The sequence below is a fragment of the Anabas testudineus genome, chromosome 12, assembly GCF_900324465.2.
Source record: "Anabas testudineus chromosome 12, fAnaTes1.2, whole genome shotgun sequence".
Classification (NCBI taxonomy): domain Eukaryota; kingdom Metazoa; phylum Chordata; class Actinopteri; order Anabantiformes; family Anabantidae; genus Anabas; species Anabas testudineus.
In genome coordinates, this window is record NC_046621.1 from 2881907 (window position 1) to 2900670 (window position 18764).

Consider the following 18764-nt stretch of genomic DNA (forward strand, 5'->3'; position numbering starts at 1 on the left):
GGAAAAGTGGAGGATAAACATATTTATTTCACTTTTAAAACAGGGCAGATGAAGTGCCGTGTTGTCACAGTACATTTGTAAGTTGATCCCACAGCATTAGTATGAACAAATCATTTACAAAAATGTATTTCTAATTACATTCAATTAACAACCTGGTTATAACTAAACTCATTAGAAACATAAGCTTTTAGTGAAAGAGCTTCAGCCATCGTGTCTCATCTATCATCACTGAATGGTTGAGACAAAACATGTTGTGCTGTCCACTGGTGGAAACTACTCAAATGTACTCAGAGCTACTCACATTACTTCATGTAATTACTTACTTACATGAAGTAATGTCAGGACAAGTGAGATAATAGAAACTAGAAGCCAAACTCTGCTCTGTTGTGGTTCCATTTTAGCATCAACAACAGTGCAGAGTCCAGAGTCGGGGTCTAGGACCCTGCTCCTATGAAAATCAACTCAAGTACTTAAACAGAGCTGACCCTTGATAAAATCTGGACTCAACAGCCACGTGGCCGTTCACTAGTGATTTTATAGGTGCACTAACAGCAGCTTTTATCCCGTCTGAAGCTACACTTCCTGCAACACTAAGGCATTTGGGCTCGACTCAGTCACTCAGCGTTTCTTGTTCAGAGATACGCTAGTGATGCTATTTACAATTCGCTCAACATTCAAAATGCAGTCGTGTGCTATGACACGACATTAACAATAATCCAAATATAAAGCCAAGCAAATAATGTACATTAACTCTGTTTGGTACATTAAATATATGAAAGGTCTTCTCGACTTGTTCCTCCATCAGCACCACCAAGAGGTGTTTTCATGAGAGACTCAGTCAAAAAGGTCAAGTCTTATATCATAGGGGTCATGAGTCGATGACAGCCCTCTGGACTTAATATAAATAAGTTTGTGATCAGATGTGTAACTAGCAAAAGTTAGCAGCTTAAAAAGAAAGCTGGGACTAGGAAAAATATGAAAACTCAACAGGAACTAGAAACTAAATATTTCAGTCTATTAGCAAAGATCTGTTTATTTTATCTTTTTTACAGAACGTACATTTATATATTAATATAATCCCCACTGGTCTTCTGCACAATGACAAATCTCAATGCAACCACCAGAGGGCGCCACTGTAAGCCTTCCTCCATCACTAGGTCTAAGTTGTAACCTGGGAGGGAAAACAATCCCTTAGAGGAATTTGACTGGTCATGGTTCAGAGCTGTCGGTTTGAAGACAGTGGCTTCTCAAAGCTTCACACTGAGCTCTGTGCTTGTGTCTGAACACTGGAAAAATGGAAAACCTTGATGTTGTCATCTTGCAGATTTATCTACTACATAAACATTTCTATGAAGTCCGATGTGTAACCTCTGTGATTTGTTACCTGAGCTTTAAAATAAGATGGGTTTGCCAGCAGTTTTTTCTTGGACATAGGAGGTGAAGCGCTTGAGGAACTTGGGGTACTCTCTCTTAGCCACGGCCCGGAGCACGGAGGCAGGAGCCCAGCCTCCTGGATTCACTGCAAACACACACAGAGGATACCAACTTCACTGAAAACATCACTTAATATTACAATCTACACTAGGAAAAAATATTTAGGAGGAAGTGAACTCTGAGTCTGAGACACACACCATTTGCAACATAGGTGATTTTACACAAGATGTTGTCTCTGCTGATTTCTTTATCTCCCTCTGGTGGGCTGACGAGGGTCTGACAGATCATGGCGATGTTGATTTTAGCACGGACACACCTGTTTGTCGGCTGTGGAAGGAAATATAAAATTAATTAAACCAAAATATTATAAGAAAATACTCGCTGTGTCTGAAACCTAAATTGGATCTAATGGACTAATGCTCACCTGTGCATCATCATGATCCACAGAGAAATTACAGACGAGCCAGGTGTCCGGGTCATTCTCATTGGTGGCCAAAACCTTCCTCATGGCCGACAGGTACAGCACATCCCTCTGAGAGGCAGGCCACACCCGCTGTAACACCAGTTATTATTTCAGTTTTAATAAGTCCTATACATGAGGAGACATCGATTTCACTGTTCAACGCTCACTTCTGCACTTGTAGCTCTTACCTTGTGTGTTTGATAGACAATTGCTGCATTTTCTGACAACGTCTCCACGACATTGAAGTTTTCAATGGTGGCTAAAGGAAGCAGAGAACATGGAGGATTAAGGTGAGCAACATTTGCGTTAATAGCATTTTAACTGTGAATCGTTTTAAAACTAGCTCTGATGCACAGACTTACTCTCCCAGTCGTTACGGTAGGTGGTGTCCCAAAAGTAGTGGCAGACCTCGTGACCAGTCACCCCCCTCACACTATGGGTCGCCTTAAGAGGGTCCAAAACAATCCCGTTTTCTTCCACCTCTCTCCTGTACACCTGCACACATCAACCAGATTTAGGTGAAAAAAATACATTTTCTATTGAAATACTCAAAATAAATCAAGTAGGTTTGGTTCATAGATGCCGTCAAACACATAATTCTTCTACTGGTTAAAATAACTTCATAATAATAGAAACTGTTCTGATATCCAGCTCTGTAAGCTTTAATTTTTAATGTCCTAATCATACCTTCATTTCTCCTTCTTCTACGACCAGCTGCCAGTTGGCATCTCCACCAACATCCTGCAGGGAGTAGGTCATGTGATTCTGCACCATCTCCTCCACCTACAACACAAGGCCAGGGACAGAAAGTGACAGAAAGGGAATGTGAGAGAGATTTTGAAAAGGTCCTCATTCATGCAGATCACCTGAAGGACCAGTGATATTTTCTACAGCAAACACTGTCAAAAACTATTGAGAACCTAAAACAACATTAAACCTGAACAAAACCTATGACGAAGGGTTTTTACTGTTCTTATCAATTGAAATGATGCTGCTTAAACAAACCTCCTCCTCAGCTACTATAGCTGCATCTTTTATCGAATCATGTCACGACTCTTCTGGTAATATTATACTGTTACTTTCAGCGAGTGAGCAGCTTTGCTCGGACAGAATTTGGATTTATGAGCAGAGTTTCTTTTTTGTATTACTGAAGCACAAAAAGGCTGAAATGTCTATTAAACTAACCAAAGGGACCAAAAAATATCAAATTAAATGCCAATAGTAATGCAGAGCTAACACAAAACGTTGAGTCACACACAGCTGACATGTTAGCAATTATGACCTCACACAGATATAACAGGAGCTCATGCTACATGCTGCTCAGTGAGTTAGAGGGTGTTCTGGTAAGTTCTTGAATGAACAGTTTCTGGGGATTCAACAGTCATGCAAACATGGTGTTTTGGGTGAAGCGCAGAGGAAGGGTGACTGGCTAAGTCTCGGCATTCAGTTACCTCAGCACTGAATCTGTGGACATCGTGAGGAGGGGCCCTGACTATCACAGCGGGGGACGACTGACTATGAGGCTACAGGGAAGATGAGATGGATGTTTGATTAAAAAATACAAAGTTAAACTAGAGGATGTGAGGTTTAAAATGAAAGAAATGAGAAACGTAGGTGGAACAGGAGAAATCATAAAGTAGGAAGGTTTTACAAACCTTGTCAGTGAATCTGTGAGAACCAGCGCAGGAATAAACATCTCCAGGAGGAACAGGGCTGGATCTCTGTATCCGTGTCTTCTCAGTTTGAGACTAGACACAAACAAACAAATGAACAAATAAACAATGCGTTTAACATTACCAGAGGACATAGAAATCTTTAGGTAAATACTGTATCTGATCTATTGTTTACCTGTTCTTCTATTTTGTCCTGTCTGTCAAGAGCAGCTTCAACAGCATCAAAAAATTCATCCTCGTTAATGAGGCTGTTGGGACCCTCCTGTAAAACAAACAGAAACAGGATGGTAAAGGTTCTTGCACCACCCAGATTCATGTTGTATTATGGAAGGACTTTTCAGTGACCTCACCTCGTAGTCTGGACCTCCAAAGTGAGACTTTTTCTTCAACTCGTTGAGGGCAGATTTATAGCTTTCCTCTATTCTTCGTCTCTTTTCCATCTCCTACACATATAGAAATCCATAATGAATTAACAACCACAATGGTGGAGAGGAATGTACAGTATCCTGATCTGACATCAAATCCGGCAATAGCTTTCTCTCCCGTTACTCAATTTATTTTATTTTATTTTTTTACAGTTGGCTGCTTCTCTTCTTCTATAAATACTCATGAGTTGTTTAAGGCACTAAATGATCCCTACTGTAAAATGTATGTAATACAGTTGAATAGATGACACACTGTGGAAAATGCAGTGACTTCAATGTGACACACCTTATCCAGTCTCTTTTGCCAGCTGTCTTCTCTCTTCACCATGAGGTCGATACAATGGGACAGGGTGGCTAGGATCCCGGCTGTGGTGGCTTTGAATGTAATGGCTTCCCCCTTAAAGTCTATGCCATTGATTCCTTTGGGACTCAAGGACTGGAACACTGAAAAGAAGAGGAGCACAAGGGCTAAAGCTAATGCACTTTGTAATAAACTTTAAATCTGCACGGACTAGTGACATGTGTGACTTGAAAGTCAGCATCAGCATCCCTCCTTACAAAGTTAAGATGGCCACAACAGTTTTAAAGGTCATGAAAACTCTAAACTAAAACTTTAAACTACATTTTCCCAAGATTTTTGCATCACTTACATTTTTCTTTGCTGCCATTGTTGTTATGCAGAAACTCTCCATCTGGCCGGGTGTTGGGGAAGTCATCTTCATCATCCTCCACAACTACAAAACAGAGAGAAACATTTTAAATAGAAATACAAACAAAAAAACACCAGACAGGTCAGTTTCTTGTACGACTCTGCTTAAAGTTGCCCAGGGTTCCAAGGCAGAGATGTGCCTTTGGCCCATTCATAATTCAAGCTACAGTACAGCAAACCATCAGACTGACAGAACTCTGCTGTTCTGGACAACATGACAATGGTCTGGTTTCATCTTCAGAATAGAGAGAGGAAGAGAGTGAGCGAGGAGCAGAGGGAGGGAGTTGAGGAGAACAAAAGCAGGGTTTCATTCGCTGTGGTCACCCACAGGCGTCCTAATGCATGTGCTAATGTTCAGCCAGCCAAGACGAGGTGAGGAAAAGGGGGCTTGTAGAATAATTGCTTTCTGAGTCACAACAAATTCCTTACATTCAGTGCATGTTTCTTCTAAACTCAAAATATTTTCATAATCTATATATAGTGCATGTGGGCTAAAGAAACTAGATTACCATATACAGTCACTGCTAATGATATCCAATACAACAACTCTACCATCAATTCTATGAGATATTTCTATGATATATTTATTATTGATGTCATAATGGGAGGTGGAGTCGTACTGGAGTGCACCACATTCATTTCAAATGTTTTGGCTGTGTTTTACAATCAGTTAATATTTAGTTATTGTCAAAAATCCACTGCCACTGTTTTGATTCTTACTTTTGTCTCTCTGTAGCTCATCTTTGGACACGGCGTCTGCACAGCTATCAAAGTATTTCTGAAGTGTGTCCACCTGTCTGCACAAGATATCTCGAAAGGTCTCCATCTCTGCCAGCTTCTCTCTCAGGCTGTGACCCTTCTAAGGAAACGATAGAGAACGCAGCACAGTGATTAGACTTGGGTTCAGTCCATCCTCATATTGTTCATATTGTCATAGAACACAATGCACTGATTCCAGTGGACTTATGGCAATAAAATAGCTTGTGTGTGGCTACAAATATCAACAAATCCCATACGTGTGCAAAGACAAATGTGAACCCAGTGCCTTACTCAGCTAAGAGTAAACTCACCTTGAAGGAAGATGTGGAGGTGGCAGAGTAGCCGCTGGTGGCTGATGTAAGGGACAGCATGGAGCCATGTCTCCGCAGACTAGACTCTGACCCATATCCAGAATCAGCCTGTACAAGGAAAAACAGACAGGGCAAAAAGAAAACAAATGAGTGATGTCACAAAACAGCCTAACTTAATAAGATGTAAACCAGACATCTAATCAAAACATAAAACTGCACATGACAAAATGGCAGACAATTTACAACTAACACCAACTAAGCAAACCCAATTACAAGAGCTTAACCAATCTGTCTTATGCAAAGTTTAAAAACGCATTCTAAACCGCAGATTTTGACAGGATGCACTGACGTCAACAACAGCACAGCGTGACACTGACACAGTCACTATGGAAACAACTGGGTTTTCAGTTGACATCCTGAAAACCCAACGGTTCCTGTTCTCTCTTACATAACAGCCCTGATAACAGATGGCTGATGACAGACGTTGACAGTAGAAAAGGGAAGCACGTATACACATCCCTTCAAGACACATTTCCAATTTCAACCACACGGTGGCATAAAATGTAAATACACCAGTGGCATGTGCAAGAGCCCGGGGTAACTGTAGGTCAACGACCAGGAGTAACTGTGCCTGTGTTCACGTGGATTTAAGTCACTGCTGTTTGCCCTTTAGCTAACATACTGCTACCCCACTGACCTCGTCAGCACAGACAGCGCTCTCTACTCAGGCTGCCTAATCTGCTGCAAAAGTTCTGTTTCAGAGGTAGGATTTCATCTGACTCACAAAATATCAGCTGCTGGGGCTCCTGTTTGTGGAATATTTATACACATAAACATGTTTGTAAGCTGCATGCAGCAGGGAAACATAACAGATTTATCTGGCAATAAAAAACCCATCGCACAATGCACACACACCACTGAGAAGTGATAAAGCCTGGTTCTAATCACCAAACTGTTTTTAGTAATAAGTAAATGCACTAAGATTACTGCACACCTTCAACAACAAACATGACTTACTTTGAGAGATACATCAGTGGGTTTCGCAGAAATAAGGGTTTCTTTTCAAATTGAGAGGCTTCACTAAAGGGAGGCTGAGGTGTTTGGTGTGTTGTGTCTCCTTGGAGACGCTGGGTTGCTGAGTGCTTGAGTAATGTGTGTCAGGAAGGGAAATGGGAGCTTCTAAGAAAAATTGTTTTCAGTGGTGACTCATTGTGGGAGGGTTGATGGCCGGGTGTGTGTATATGGACAAGCCCTCCTGCTCTGTATGAGTCATGGTGCCTCCCTGGCGCTAGGATTCGTGAGTGAGTAGAGGAGGGGCAAGAGGGGGATTTCCCAAACTAAGGACCATGTATTTTAACAGACTGAAGTTGTGGTGGATGTCTCCTCATCTATGTCACAACTAAACTCCACTCTGGATTATGTGAGCATTGGATTAAGACTTTAGAACATACAGCTCAGTGTATAAATGTTAATAGTGTGCACTCTGACACATTCTGTGTCCAGAACGTGCACTAAACTGCCAGATGCTACACTGGATACTAAACATGAGTTACACACATTATGGCTGATTGGTGTGAAGACAGTAGTATAGGCAGTATGGACGACAACTTGCTTTTGTTTGTCCTTTGTATTATATGCAGTGGGCACATGTGTTTAGTATTTGGTTATGTCAAGTAGAAATAGATGGAGAGGTGATTTAGATTAGTCCTACCAAATGTGCATGAAAAGATCTTCTTAGATTATATGTTCAGGGTCTCTGCTGCAGCAGAATCCTCACAACGTGGTGCATAAACAAAATTCAACCCTAAATTGAACACAGCATGACAATTGTCTGTATTTTTTCACACAGTCTTCACAGCAAGTCTTGCAACACCTTGCAGACTTACGCACATGTTAAAAATCTATGTGAAAAAGGATTATGATAACATCTGAGGCAACTGCCAGTCAAAGGTTGCAGTAACTGTCAGCATAGCGTGCCTGTGTTAGAGGCCTGTAGTCATGCACTAATCGAGAACTAGCTAAGATTAAGCTACCAACTCAGCCCTCATGCTTGTGACAAGAACAAATAACAATGCGTGTGTGCAGACTGTATATGGTCTTTTATGGACTAACTTAACAAGCTGCACAGATTAACAAAAACACACACTTGCCACTGCAGTTTACGATAGCTTAAGACAAGTGAAGCACTACGTCAGTCCTAGAGCTCTAAAGACAAACAACAAACGCACCAGTGGTGGAGGGATGATTATTGTCCCCTGGACTCCTCCCCTCTCTCTCCTCCCCTCTCTGATACTCTAATGGAAACACATACATACACACACATACATATACAATAAAAAACAAACAAATCCAAGTTTGTTTTGATGTAATACTATGTATTAGAAAGACAATGTGACTTTTTTGATACTAGCAGTTCACTGTCTGCTGTGTTCAAAGTGTATATTTGACTTACCCTGTGCAGCTCAACAGATTCAATCCACTGCTGCCGATGATCTGAGTCTTGTGCTCTCAGGTACCAGACACTGTCATTTACACTTATGTCAAGCCGGCACTCATCAAATTCATGAGGCTAAAAAATAAACAGAAAAAGGACACAGGGGAGAAAGTTAGTCAGTGTGCATTCAAAATACACTGCTACTGATCCTATAAATATCACTCATTACATCCAAATCCCCTCTAATCAGATATTCGTGGATTCTGTGACACAAGGCCAGTTATAAGAGCCCAGCTACCTTGAAAACTACGATAGGCTGGGATACATTGCTTAGCCTGCAATCCTTCTTTTTATAGCAAGAGGAAAAGCAAATCTCTTTCCTGCTCAAGACAGGCTGACACATACTACATGCCACTATCTGCACTTCCCTGCTCGGGATGTACAGAGGGGGACATATGTGAGAGGTTGCAGTCCATGTAAATAGCTATTTAAATGACACTGAACAAGCAAACTGCTAATCGCTCTCTCTTGTGTGCGTGACATGGTGGGCGACAATCTGTTCCTGAGTTGCATCAGTAACTGGAGACATCTCAATCCACCACAGTCACAATGATGGGAACTGCATGCCTTTAATGTAGCCCTATCTCAAAGGGATCGAAGACAAGAGTGTTCCAGCAACACAGCAGCATCCATTTTCACACAGTGTCCCATAGGAGGAGAAGTAGCAGATAACTGGCCTTTTAAGGCAACTTGCAGGCTGGAGCATATTTCTAATAGCCCTCCATGAAAACTGCTGTGCTAGCATGGCCACCAACTAGAAACTTTGAGTATGTGTGTGTGTTTGGTGGGAGAGGGCAGAGACTGTGACAGCAATGGCATTTAACTGTGTGTACCTGTATTTACAAAATGCATCAGACATTCTTGAAGGACACAGTGATGCTAAAAGATCACTCTCAATGTCTATTAGCATTAAAAAAAAAAAAAAAAGGCTGATATATGGCTTGTTCAAGTGTAGCTGGGGACACCGCTAGAGAGGGTCTAAGAATTAGAAAGATTAATTGAGCAGTTAAAGTACTGGCAAAAGAAAAACGGACACAGGAGAAGGACAAACTCAGGGATCCATGTCTTAGTGGGTTTGCAATAAACACACAATAAATGCAATTTTTCACTACGGACAGGCAACAGTCTGCAATATTGCAAGAACTACTGCTGTCACTGATTTCACAGAGAAAGAACAAGTAATAGAAAACAACTGAATGACTAATTCATCTGCTTAGACAGTAAATCAATAGTGCTTTGAGGTTAATTATTAGAATTAGAATGATTGTTCGTCTCTGCCAAGTCTATTTAATGCGGGATTACCACACACACACACACACACACACAAAATATTTATTGACACAAGCTGTAATAAAACAGGCACATTTTAAAATTACAAGCTTGAATTCAGTATCACACACTGAATGTGCATGCCCAGAGACAGCCTAAACCCAAACCAACACTAATAATTATGTTACTTCAGTGAGTTGACTGGGTAATTAATAGACCACTATGGTGTCTCTAAAGTGAGGAGTGTGATTTGGCTACATTGTCCAACACCTGGATGATGCTGAAGGCAGATGCTCATTGTAAAGACAAGGGACCAGTGTCAACACCATCATTCTAAGCATTAAACTAACTTCTAAATAAAATCTCAACAACCCACCCAACAAAAAAAAAAAGCATGCATTTTCTTTCCTTTAACACACTTCTTAAGTCAAAAATCTGACATTTAAGAAAAAACAATACCAGGATTATAAAGCTGCTTCAACTGTTCCTGTATCTTGTAGGACAGAAGATTTTAGTGTCATTCAGTTGCTAGGAAAGTGAGAAAATTGGTTCCTCTTGATCACTTCTAGACTGTGGGGTCATGGATATATTGACTGTTAAGTGGAGTTGTGAAATGGCACCTTGCACTGGGTTTGAGAAGGCTACTGGGATCCAAGGCTACAGTAAACAATGATCCATCACTGGAAGGTCATTTTAGCAGCCTTGCACTTTACAAGACGACATGACATGCTGATAATGATCTCAGCCTGGGTCCTGTTTGAAAGGAAAGCAGTCTAAAAAAAACTTCATGGTGTGTTTAGTATGTATCTGTCAACTTGTGTTGGTTGAACAATGCTCTTCCCACTGAATCCTGCTCCTGTGGCCGTGCACATGACAAGCACATATTAAGAAACAGATGCACGTTTTAGATATGACAGCTGCAAAACAACTTTTCAATATTTACATAATCCTGGTTGGTTTAAGGTGACAATTAAATAAGGAACAAAATCAAAATGATATGAATTTTATCATGCTTGGAAGGCTGTGACCCATACTGCTAATTCACAGCAAAAAAAGAAAAAAAAAAACCTGGGACAAGAAGTAAATTCAAAGGGGAGCATGCTAAGTGCACTGTGTTATCCAACGTGTTTAACAATATTAGAACCACACAGTCAAGTGCAACAGTGGGAATGGCACAAATAGAAGTTTTTCCTCAGTGAGATACCAAAGCAGACACACAACAGAACAGTTGGTCTTTTTCCTGATGTCTGTCAAATGCCTCCCTTTTTGTGGGGCCCAGCAGTAGCTCGACCATAATTATACTCCACAAAGCTCTCATCAGTGTCAGTCTTTGGTTCTAGGGAATCATTTTTGTGGGCCATGTTTGTTTTGAATAGTTTTCAACTGTGTGGTCTTGTAAGGGAGAATTTTAAGTGGGAGAACAGAACAGAAAGTGGAGAAACATTACGAATGCCAAAATCAAAATGATGAGACAAAACAGCTTCACTCTGTCTTTAATCTCTTCGAATATAAACTTCCTAAGCAGCTTCAAAAGGACTCCCCTTCTATCCACTCCCTTCCAACCCCCTTTGGGCTGGTGTACGTGTCTGTAGTCACAATCTACAAAACTGAATGGATGAAAGTTCTCATAAAAAAAATAAATAAAAAAATCTTTTCATTACTTAAAAACTAGAAAAAGACTTTAACCAAAGCAAATACTGACAAAAGAGACTACATTGCAGCAAACTGGCTTTCATTACTTATAATGTGCCAGTTTAAACATCGTGCTGTCTGGAGAGACAATTTAGACAAGTAGTGTCATCTTTTTGCAACTAGGCCTGAAACAGGAACACCAGGAAACCAAAACAGGATCCCCGTTTAGTGGTGGAAACACTGACTCACCGAGTGGTCAGAGTGAAAGACAGGGAAAGAGAAAGCTAAACCCAGGGTGACAGAGCAACTTTCTGACATTGAAACACAAACAGACTAACAGACTAGCCCCTGTGTTCTTGACCCTCTTCATGACCCCCAGTTAGAGGAAGTCACATGCTATGAGGAAGAGTCTCATTTCCTGACTGAAGACACTTTGCTATTTCCACAAAGCTTCAAACTTAAAACAACGCAACCCCAGTAAAAAAAAAAAAAAAAAAAAAACCTCAGGAGAGCAAGCTAGATCTGGAGTTAATGCATGCTAAAAGGAAATACAATAGTGCACAAAATATTCAACTGGCAGCTCTCTCATTTTCTAGGCAGTTTTAACACCATTGCATTTAGTGGTCAAAGTGACAAAAGTCATAACTGCTCAGGGAAAGATAAGTAGATAACTAGTTAACATTATTTATCAGACAAGTGTTACCCCTCAGTCTATTTATGACCAACTGAAGTTCAACTGTGACACCAAGTCTGTGAGTTATTAGTATCGAGTATTCACCCAACAACACGGCTTTTACTAAAGCTGTCTCTGCAGTCACCGAGGTTCAGGACAAAAGACCTGTTGTTGTGCAACAAGCTGCAGGAGCCATAATTTTAACAAAAAAAACAAACAAAAAAACTGGATGCTCAACATCTGTGTCAAATTGTACATATCAAAAGCTGATCCTGTCAAAACTATACAATGTATGAGAGGAATGAAATGGAAGGAAATTACTTCCTCAACTTGTGACCGAACTGAAATCTGTGATGACTCAACTTATACCACAAGCTTATATCTGATCATATCTGATCAAAGTACATACTCTATATGCACACGTGTACACACAAAGATGACATCAGGTTACCCTTATAAAGGGTCTCTTTTCAAATTCACAATTCTATTTTTTTAAATGGTATGGCGAGAACGAAGCTAAAGGTTTCTTTAAAAAAAACAAAAAAAAAAAACGAACTGTGTGGATGACCATCACAAGTATTTATATAAATATTTATAGATTCCTGAGACATATTTCCATTTAAATGAGAAATGAGTACAGTCAAGAACCACATGGAGGGGTTAATATTTACATAGGCTGGGAATGGATAAAGCTGAATAAATATGGCTAATAGCAAAGCTTGCTTCATGCAGCTTGGGAACAGTAACTTATTCATTTCCCTTGTGACTGTCTGGAGAGGGACACACACTGAGCTCCAGTCAATGACTGACCTGGCTTGAAACGTGATTAAAGATGAAACAGTAGGAACATCCAGCATTAGATACTCTTGACACATTTGGATTCATTTTGGTCTTTCGAATCTTTGGTTTGGTCTCAGGTTATTATCAAAGTTTGACAAGCAGGATAACCCCTGCATCAATATACTCTGCTCTCTAATAAACAATTTTGATAATTTAAAATGATTTCACAAAATGAATGCAAATGTATCTGTTCTGTCCTGTAGGGTGATAACATGAGAAGAAGCTAGGAAAAAAGGGGGGGGGGGGGGGACAAACAGACATGTTGAACGACAACAATAAGTGACCATGAAAAGAGTCAGACAGCATAAATCTTACACTATGTCGGTTGAAGAGTGTCACACTATTGATTCAAAAACAAATGATTGTTTAGAAACACAACAAACCTTTATGTAGAACTTGAAACTCAAGTTAAAAAGCTAACCTGTGGCAAACTGTGTTTACATTCAGTGTAAATCATCAATAATCAGTGGGTATGAAGGTTAATATTCAGATATTGAGTTATCACTCAGGCCTAGTGTTATGATGAAAAAGTGCCAGTAAAGTATTACCACATAGCAACGTGTTTAGAAACAGGACATGACAGGTGAGCTATCCCCAAGCATAAATTGGGACACAATGAGGAGTCATTTGTACAGAAAAAGAAGAGTCATCACCTGGAGTTGAACAGAGTCTGAGAAACTCCAGGGTAAAGTTTCTCATCTGATTAGAGTTGTCAACAGTGACTCAAGGCCTTGGTATACACAGGGCTCCAGGAAAGAGCCGTGCCCCTCCTTCATGAATTTAACAGAAACATATGGTGAATGTGTAACATCTGTGTCAAATCTTATATATATCGAAAGCCAAAACTATGTGAGAGGTTTAGAGAAGAAGAGAGGGGGTGGGTAGAATGGCCATGGAAGCAGAAACATAAAAGTTTATCTTTGCTCCTCAGATTTCTTCACAAGAATAGCGTTTTCATTTTTATTACATTTTGCAGAGCTAAATCAAATTAGTTAATATTAAAAGGTTAAGACAGTACTACACTAACAGTTTTGTTGCTGAAATGTCAAATGCTCACAAGTTGTTTCCTCAGGTAATGGAGATGAATACTCCTTTTAACAAAATAAATTTTCAGCTTCTTCCAAGGTCAAGATTCTGCAGAAATGTAGTTTTGCTCATCTGTGAGTCATTTTTATTTTATCCAAAAGCAATGCTCCACACCATTTATAGGAAGTATAACCACCGTGGTTATAATAACCATAAAACCAAACTGTGCACCACACCACCTGGCTGTTTCCTTTTGAATGGAGGGTCAAAATAGAGCGCCACATAGGTAGCACACAACCATGTGAAGCTGGAGGTGAAGTAAGACAAAAAGAGTATTTTAAAGCAGTTTAAACAAACATTTACAGTACACTCTCAGGTCTGGCATAGGAGTGCAGGTGCATCACAGAAAGGTTTATTATTTGGTATTTGGCTTAAATACTAAGAGGGATAGTTTGTCTTTCTTAGCAAATGTAGTCCTCTTACACAATCAACATTTGTAAGAACAACATGTTCATTCTTGTAAGACATTGTGAAAAAGCCAATATTGCCCAAATGGTAACAGAAAGAAAGATTACAACTTCTAGGAAAGCAGTACTTACAGTAATAACAGCTTTGCTGAGGCAGAGGGAACCCCGACAGCCATACTCTGTCTCATCCTGAGACTTGTAGTAGCTCAGTGTGTTGTTTTTCAGCACCACCCAACGGTCCTGCCAGCCGTGGATGTAGTTTGTCCACTGAAAAATAAAAGAATGTATCAATACCACTATATGCTGAGTGTCAAGACAAATACAAACACCAGTAGAGGGTATGATATCTTTGCAATAAACACCACCTTGCTTAAAAAATTCACCTGCCATTGACACTACTACTTCAGTTCTTTGGATTTTGAATCAAATGGTATGTTGATAGGCTGTACTTTGTGGTGTTGTTGTATTGAAAGGTGCCAACCTCATATTGCCCCTTTAATTTACATAACAAGCACCTAATCTGATATGCATGCATGTCGTAGAACAACTAAGTTAGGATACTTGACATTTTACATAAAGTTTAGACCGATTAATCCTCCCAAGACTCATGACGTGTGTATATAGCTTAGTATGATTAAACAGGTGATGCAGATCTGTTTAATCTCACAATATGCTTAGTTAGCAGGTCAGCATGCAATCTGTTCAGAGATAACGTACTGCGAGATTAATAACATCAGTTTGGCAGCAGCTCAACTATAAAAACTGTGGTCAATTTGACCAAAACAGCCTCATGCACAAGTGAGCAGATGCATATGGCAATTAGGTTTGTTTGCCAAGAACAGAGCACATGATCAATAAACAAAAGTGTCTATTTACGTTGTGCTCAGCTAACTAGCATGGTTTACTTGTATTAGTATCTTGTTTTCCTGTAACTTGGATACTGTTGTCAAAACCGTTTCTCCACAAACCTGTGGATGTGTCCATGACACTTACATCATTGCTCAACCTACCTACACTGTTAACAGGTCTGTTTTAACCTTTGAAATGAGAACATCGGTCGTCAGCCATAAACTCAGCACAAAGTTAGTGCAATAAGTGAATTAAGGACTATTTAAAGAGCCCATATCGCACCATTCAAGTTCTGTGGGGGTTTTGCTTTTGCCTCAGCGGGGATTACCTCTCTAACGCTGAGGAGCAGCAGTGTGGAAATGTCGGTAGATCCTGGACAACACCTCTCAAATCAGGCATGTCATGATTTGTCCTAACAGGCACCTGGCACCGACACTGGATTGTAAAATTCCGGGGATAATGTTTGTTAAAACGCGACTTACCTTACTGAGGACCCCGCTGAACCCGCCGAACTCGCAGATACCAACAGGGTGTCCAGGCTCCTCTCTGGGTTCAAAGTCTTCCTCGGAACCGGAGGAGTTCCAGCTCTGGTTGTCCGACATTCCCTTAAGGCTATTTGGCTAACACCTTCTAAACAATATGAAGTCGGGTTATTAAACTGGCTGCATGAGCGAAGCTGTGGATCAAGTAAACCAAGAGCAACAGTTCACAGTTAATAGCTCTGTTTACCCAAAGGGATGAGCCCTGGTCCGGATGGACAGCTCGTTAGCCCCCACAGCTACTTAGCTACTAGCTCAATAGGTTGGCGCTCATCCGTGGTCACACAGTCCAGGTACGTGTTCGCCGAGCCCGTGAACCGTTCGCTGTCAACACACCTCTACCGCCCCTTCTCGTCAGCGTTACGTTACGTCCAGTCCCAGAAGAAGAAATGCTGACAAGTGTAGTCAGGCGGGATTCGGCAGTGACAGGTGATCCGTCGATGCCTCTCAGAGAAATGCTGCGGCAGTAACAGTAGCTGTAGTTCTCCTCTGTGCCCCGCTGACAGCTCCGCACCTCGGCGCCATGTTCCTCCAACGTCCGAGCTTCTTCTTGCTGCCTGAGTGAGCGCGAGCTCGAACTTGTGTGCTGCGCAGCGTGCGCAGGGGCGCTGGCCGCCGTGACGTCACCGGACCCACTCCTAATTTGGAATAAGGCTCCGCCCCCCGTGTAACGCTCTGAAAATAGACTGGAGGAGTACTGCAAAATAAACAGAGTACTACAACAAAAGACTGAGGAGTACTGCAATATAAACAGAGTACTACAATATAAACTGAGGAGTACTGCAATATAAACTGAGGAGTACTGCAAAATAAACAGAGGAGTACTGCAATATAAACAGAGTACTACAATATAAACTGAGGAGTACTGCAAAATAAACAGAGTACTACAATATAAACTGAGGAGTACTGCAATATAAACTGAGGAGTACTGCAAAATAAACAGAGGAGTACTGCAATATAAACAGAGTACTACAACAAAAGACTGAGGAGTACTGCAAAATAGACAGAGGAGTACTGCAATATAAACAGAGTACTACAATATAAACTGAGGAGTACTGCAATATAAACAGAGTACTACAATATAAACTGAGGAGTACTGCAAAATAAACAGAGTACTACAATATAAACTGAGGAGTACTGCAATATAAACAGAGTACTACAATATAAACTGAGGAGTACTGCAATATAAACAGAGTACTACAATATAAACTGAGGAGTACTGCAAAATAAACAGAGTACTACAATATAAACTGAGGAGTACTGCAATATAAACTGAGGAGTACTGCAAAATAAACAGAGGAGTACTGCAATATAAACAGAGTACTACAATATAAACTGAGGAGTACTGCAAAATAAACAGAGTACTACAATATAAACTGAGGAGTACTGCAATATAAACTGAGGAGTACTGCAAAATAAACAGAGGAGTACTGCAATATAAACAGAGTACTACAACAAAAGACTGAGGAGTACTGCAAAATAGACAGAGGAGTACTGCAATATAAACAGAGTACTACAATATAAACTGAGGAGTACTGCAATATAAACAGAGTACTACAATATAAACTGAGAAGTACTGCAAAATAAACAGAGTACTACAATATAAACTGAGGAGTACTGCAATATAAACAGAGTACTACAATATAAACTGAGGAGTACTGCAATATAAACAGAGTACTACAATATAAACTGAGGAGTACTGCAAAATAAACAGAGTACTACAATATAAACTGAGGAGTACTGCAATATAAACTGAGGAGTACTGCAAAATAAACAGAGGAGTACTGCAATATAAACAGAGTACTACAACAAAAGACTGAGGAGTACTGCAAAATAGACAGAGGAGTACTGCAATATAAACAGAGTACTACAATATAAACTGAGGAGTACTGCAAAATAAACAGAGTACTACAATATAAACTGAGGAGTACTGCAATATAAACTGAGGAGTACTGCAAAATAAACAGAGGAGTACTGCAATATAAACAGAGTACTACAACAAAAGACTGAGGAGTACTGCAAAATAAACAGAGGAGTACTGCAAAATAAACAGAGTACTACAAAATAAACAGAGTACTGCAAAATAAACAGAGTACTGCAAAATAAACAGAGTACTACAAAATAAACAGAGTACTGCAAAATAAACAGAGTACTGCAAAATAAACAGAGTACTACAAAATAAACAGAGTACTGCAAAATAAACAGAGTACTACAAAATAAACAGAGTACTACAACAAAAGACTGAGGAGTACTGCAAAATAAACAGAGTACTACAAAAAAGACTGAGGAGTACTGCAAAATAAACAGAGGAGTACTGCAAAATAAACAGAGGAGTACTGCAATATAAACAGAGGAGTACTGCAAAATAAACAGAGGAGTACTACAAAATAAACAGAGTACTACAACAAAAGACTGAGGAGTACTGCAAAATAAACAGAGGAGTACTGCAAAATAAACAGAGTACTACAAAATAAACAGAGGAGTACTGCAAAATAAACAGAGTACTACAACAAAAGACTGAGGAGTACTGCAAAATAAACAGAGTACTACAAAATAAACAGAGTACTACAAAAAAGACAGAGGAGTACTGCAAAATAAACAGAGGAGTACTGCAAAATAAACAGAGGAGTACTGCAAAATAAACAGAGTACTACAAAATAAACAGAGTACTGCAAAATAAACAGAGTACTACAAAATAAACAGAGGAGTACTGCAATATAAACAGAGTACTACAACAAAAGACTGAGGAGTACTGCAAAATAAACAGAGGAGTACTGCAAAATAAACAGAGTACTGCAAAATAAACAGAGTACTGCAATATAAACAGAGTACTACAACAAAAGACTGAGGAGTACTGCAATATAAACTGAGGAGTACTGCAAAATAAACTGAGGAGTACTGCAATATAAACAGAGTACTACAAAATAAACAGAGGAGTACTGCAAAATAAACTGAGGAGTACTGCAAAATAAACAGAGGAGTACTGCAAAATAAACAGAGGAGTACTGCAAAATAAACAGAGTACTACAACAAAAGACTGAGGAGTACTGCAAAAAAAACAGAGGAGTACTGCAAAATAACCTGAGGAGTACTGCAAAATAAACAGAGGAGTACTGCAAAAGAAACAGAGGAGTACTGCAAAATAAACAGAGTACTACAAAATAAACAGAGGAGTACTGCAAAATAAACTGAGGAGTACTG

The 18764-nt window shown here is 39.9% G+C and overlaps 1 protein-coding gene across 5 annotated transcripts; it reads right to left on the reverse strand.

Moving 5' to 3' along the window:
- Positions 1-7: 7 nt before the first annotated feature.
- On the reverse strand, positions 8-16180 carry LOC113158787 (ceramide transfer protein). 5 transcript variants are annotated; one of them, XM_026355009.1, is made up of 19 exons: positions 15754-16180; positions 15507-15654; positions 14308-14442; positions 8227-8343; positions 8003-8068; positions 5775-5882; positions 5425-5563; positions 4646-4729; positions 4282-4439; positions 3921-4013; positions 3746-3832; positions 3553-3645; positions 3349-3420; positions 2585-2680; positions 2260-2392; positions 2086-2156; positions 1859-1987; positions 1632-1761; positions 8-1519 (listed from the first exon to the last, which is right to left on the reverse strand). In XM_026355009.1, the coding sequence occupies exons 2-19, from the start codon at positions 15624-15626 to the stop codon at positions 1392-1394; spliced, it is 1959 nt and encodes a 652-aa protein (XP_026210794.1). In that variant the 5' UTR covers positions 15627-15654; positions 15754-16180; the 3' UTR covers positions 8-1391. The 5 variants fall into 5 exon arrangements, with proteins under 5 accessions (XP_026210794.1, XP_026210793.1, XP_026210795.1 ...); XM_026355008.1 differs by having other exon boundaries at positions 8-1286; positions 1385-1519; positions 15507-16180; XM_026355010.1 differs by lacking the exon at positions 8003-8068 and having other exon boundaries at positions 15507-16180.
- Between the last annotated feature and the right edge of the window lie 2584 nt (positions 16181-18764).

Bases quoted from the DNA above. Each gene is read 5' to 3' on its own strand.
- LOC113158787 (XM_026355009.1), bottom strand. From the start codon at position 15,626: ATGTCGGACAACCAGAGCTGGAACTCCTCCGGTTCCGAGGAAGACTTT. The intron at 1,762-1,858 runs GTGAGCATTAGT...TTCCTTCCACAG, and splicing joins TGGATCATGATGATGCACAG to CCGACAAACAGGTGTGTCCG. The intron at 1,520-1,631 runs GTGTGTGTCTCA...GTGTGTTTGCAG, and splicing joins AATCACCTATGTTGCAAATG to TGAATCCAGGAGGCTGGGCT.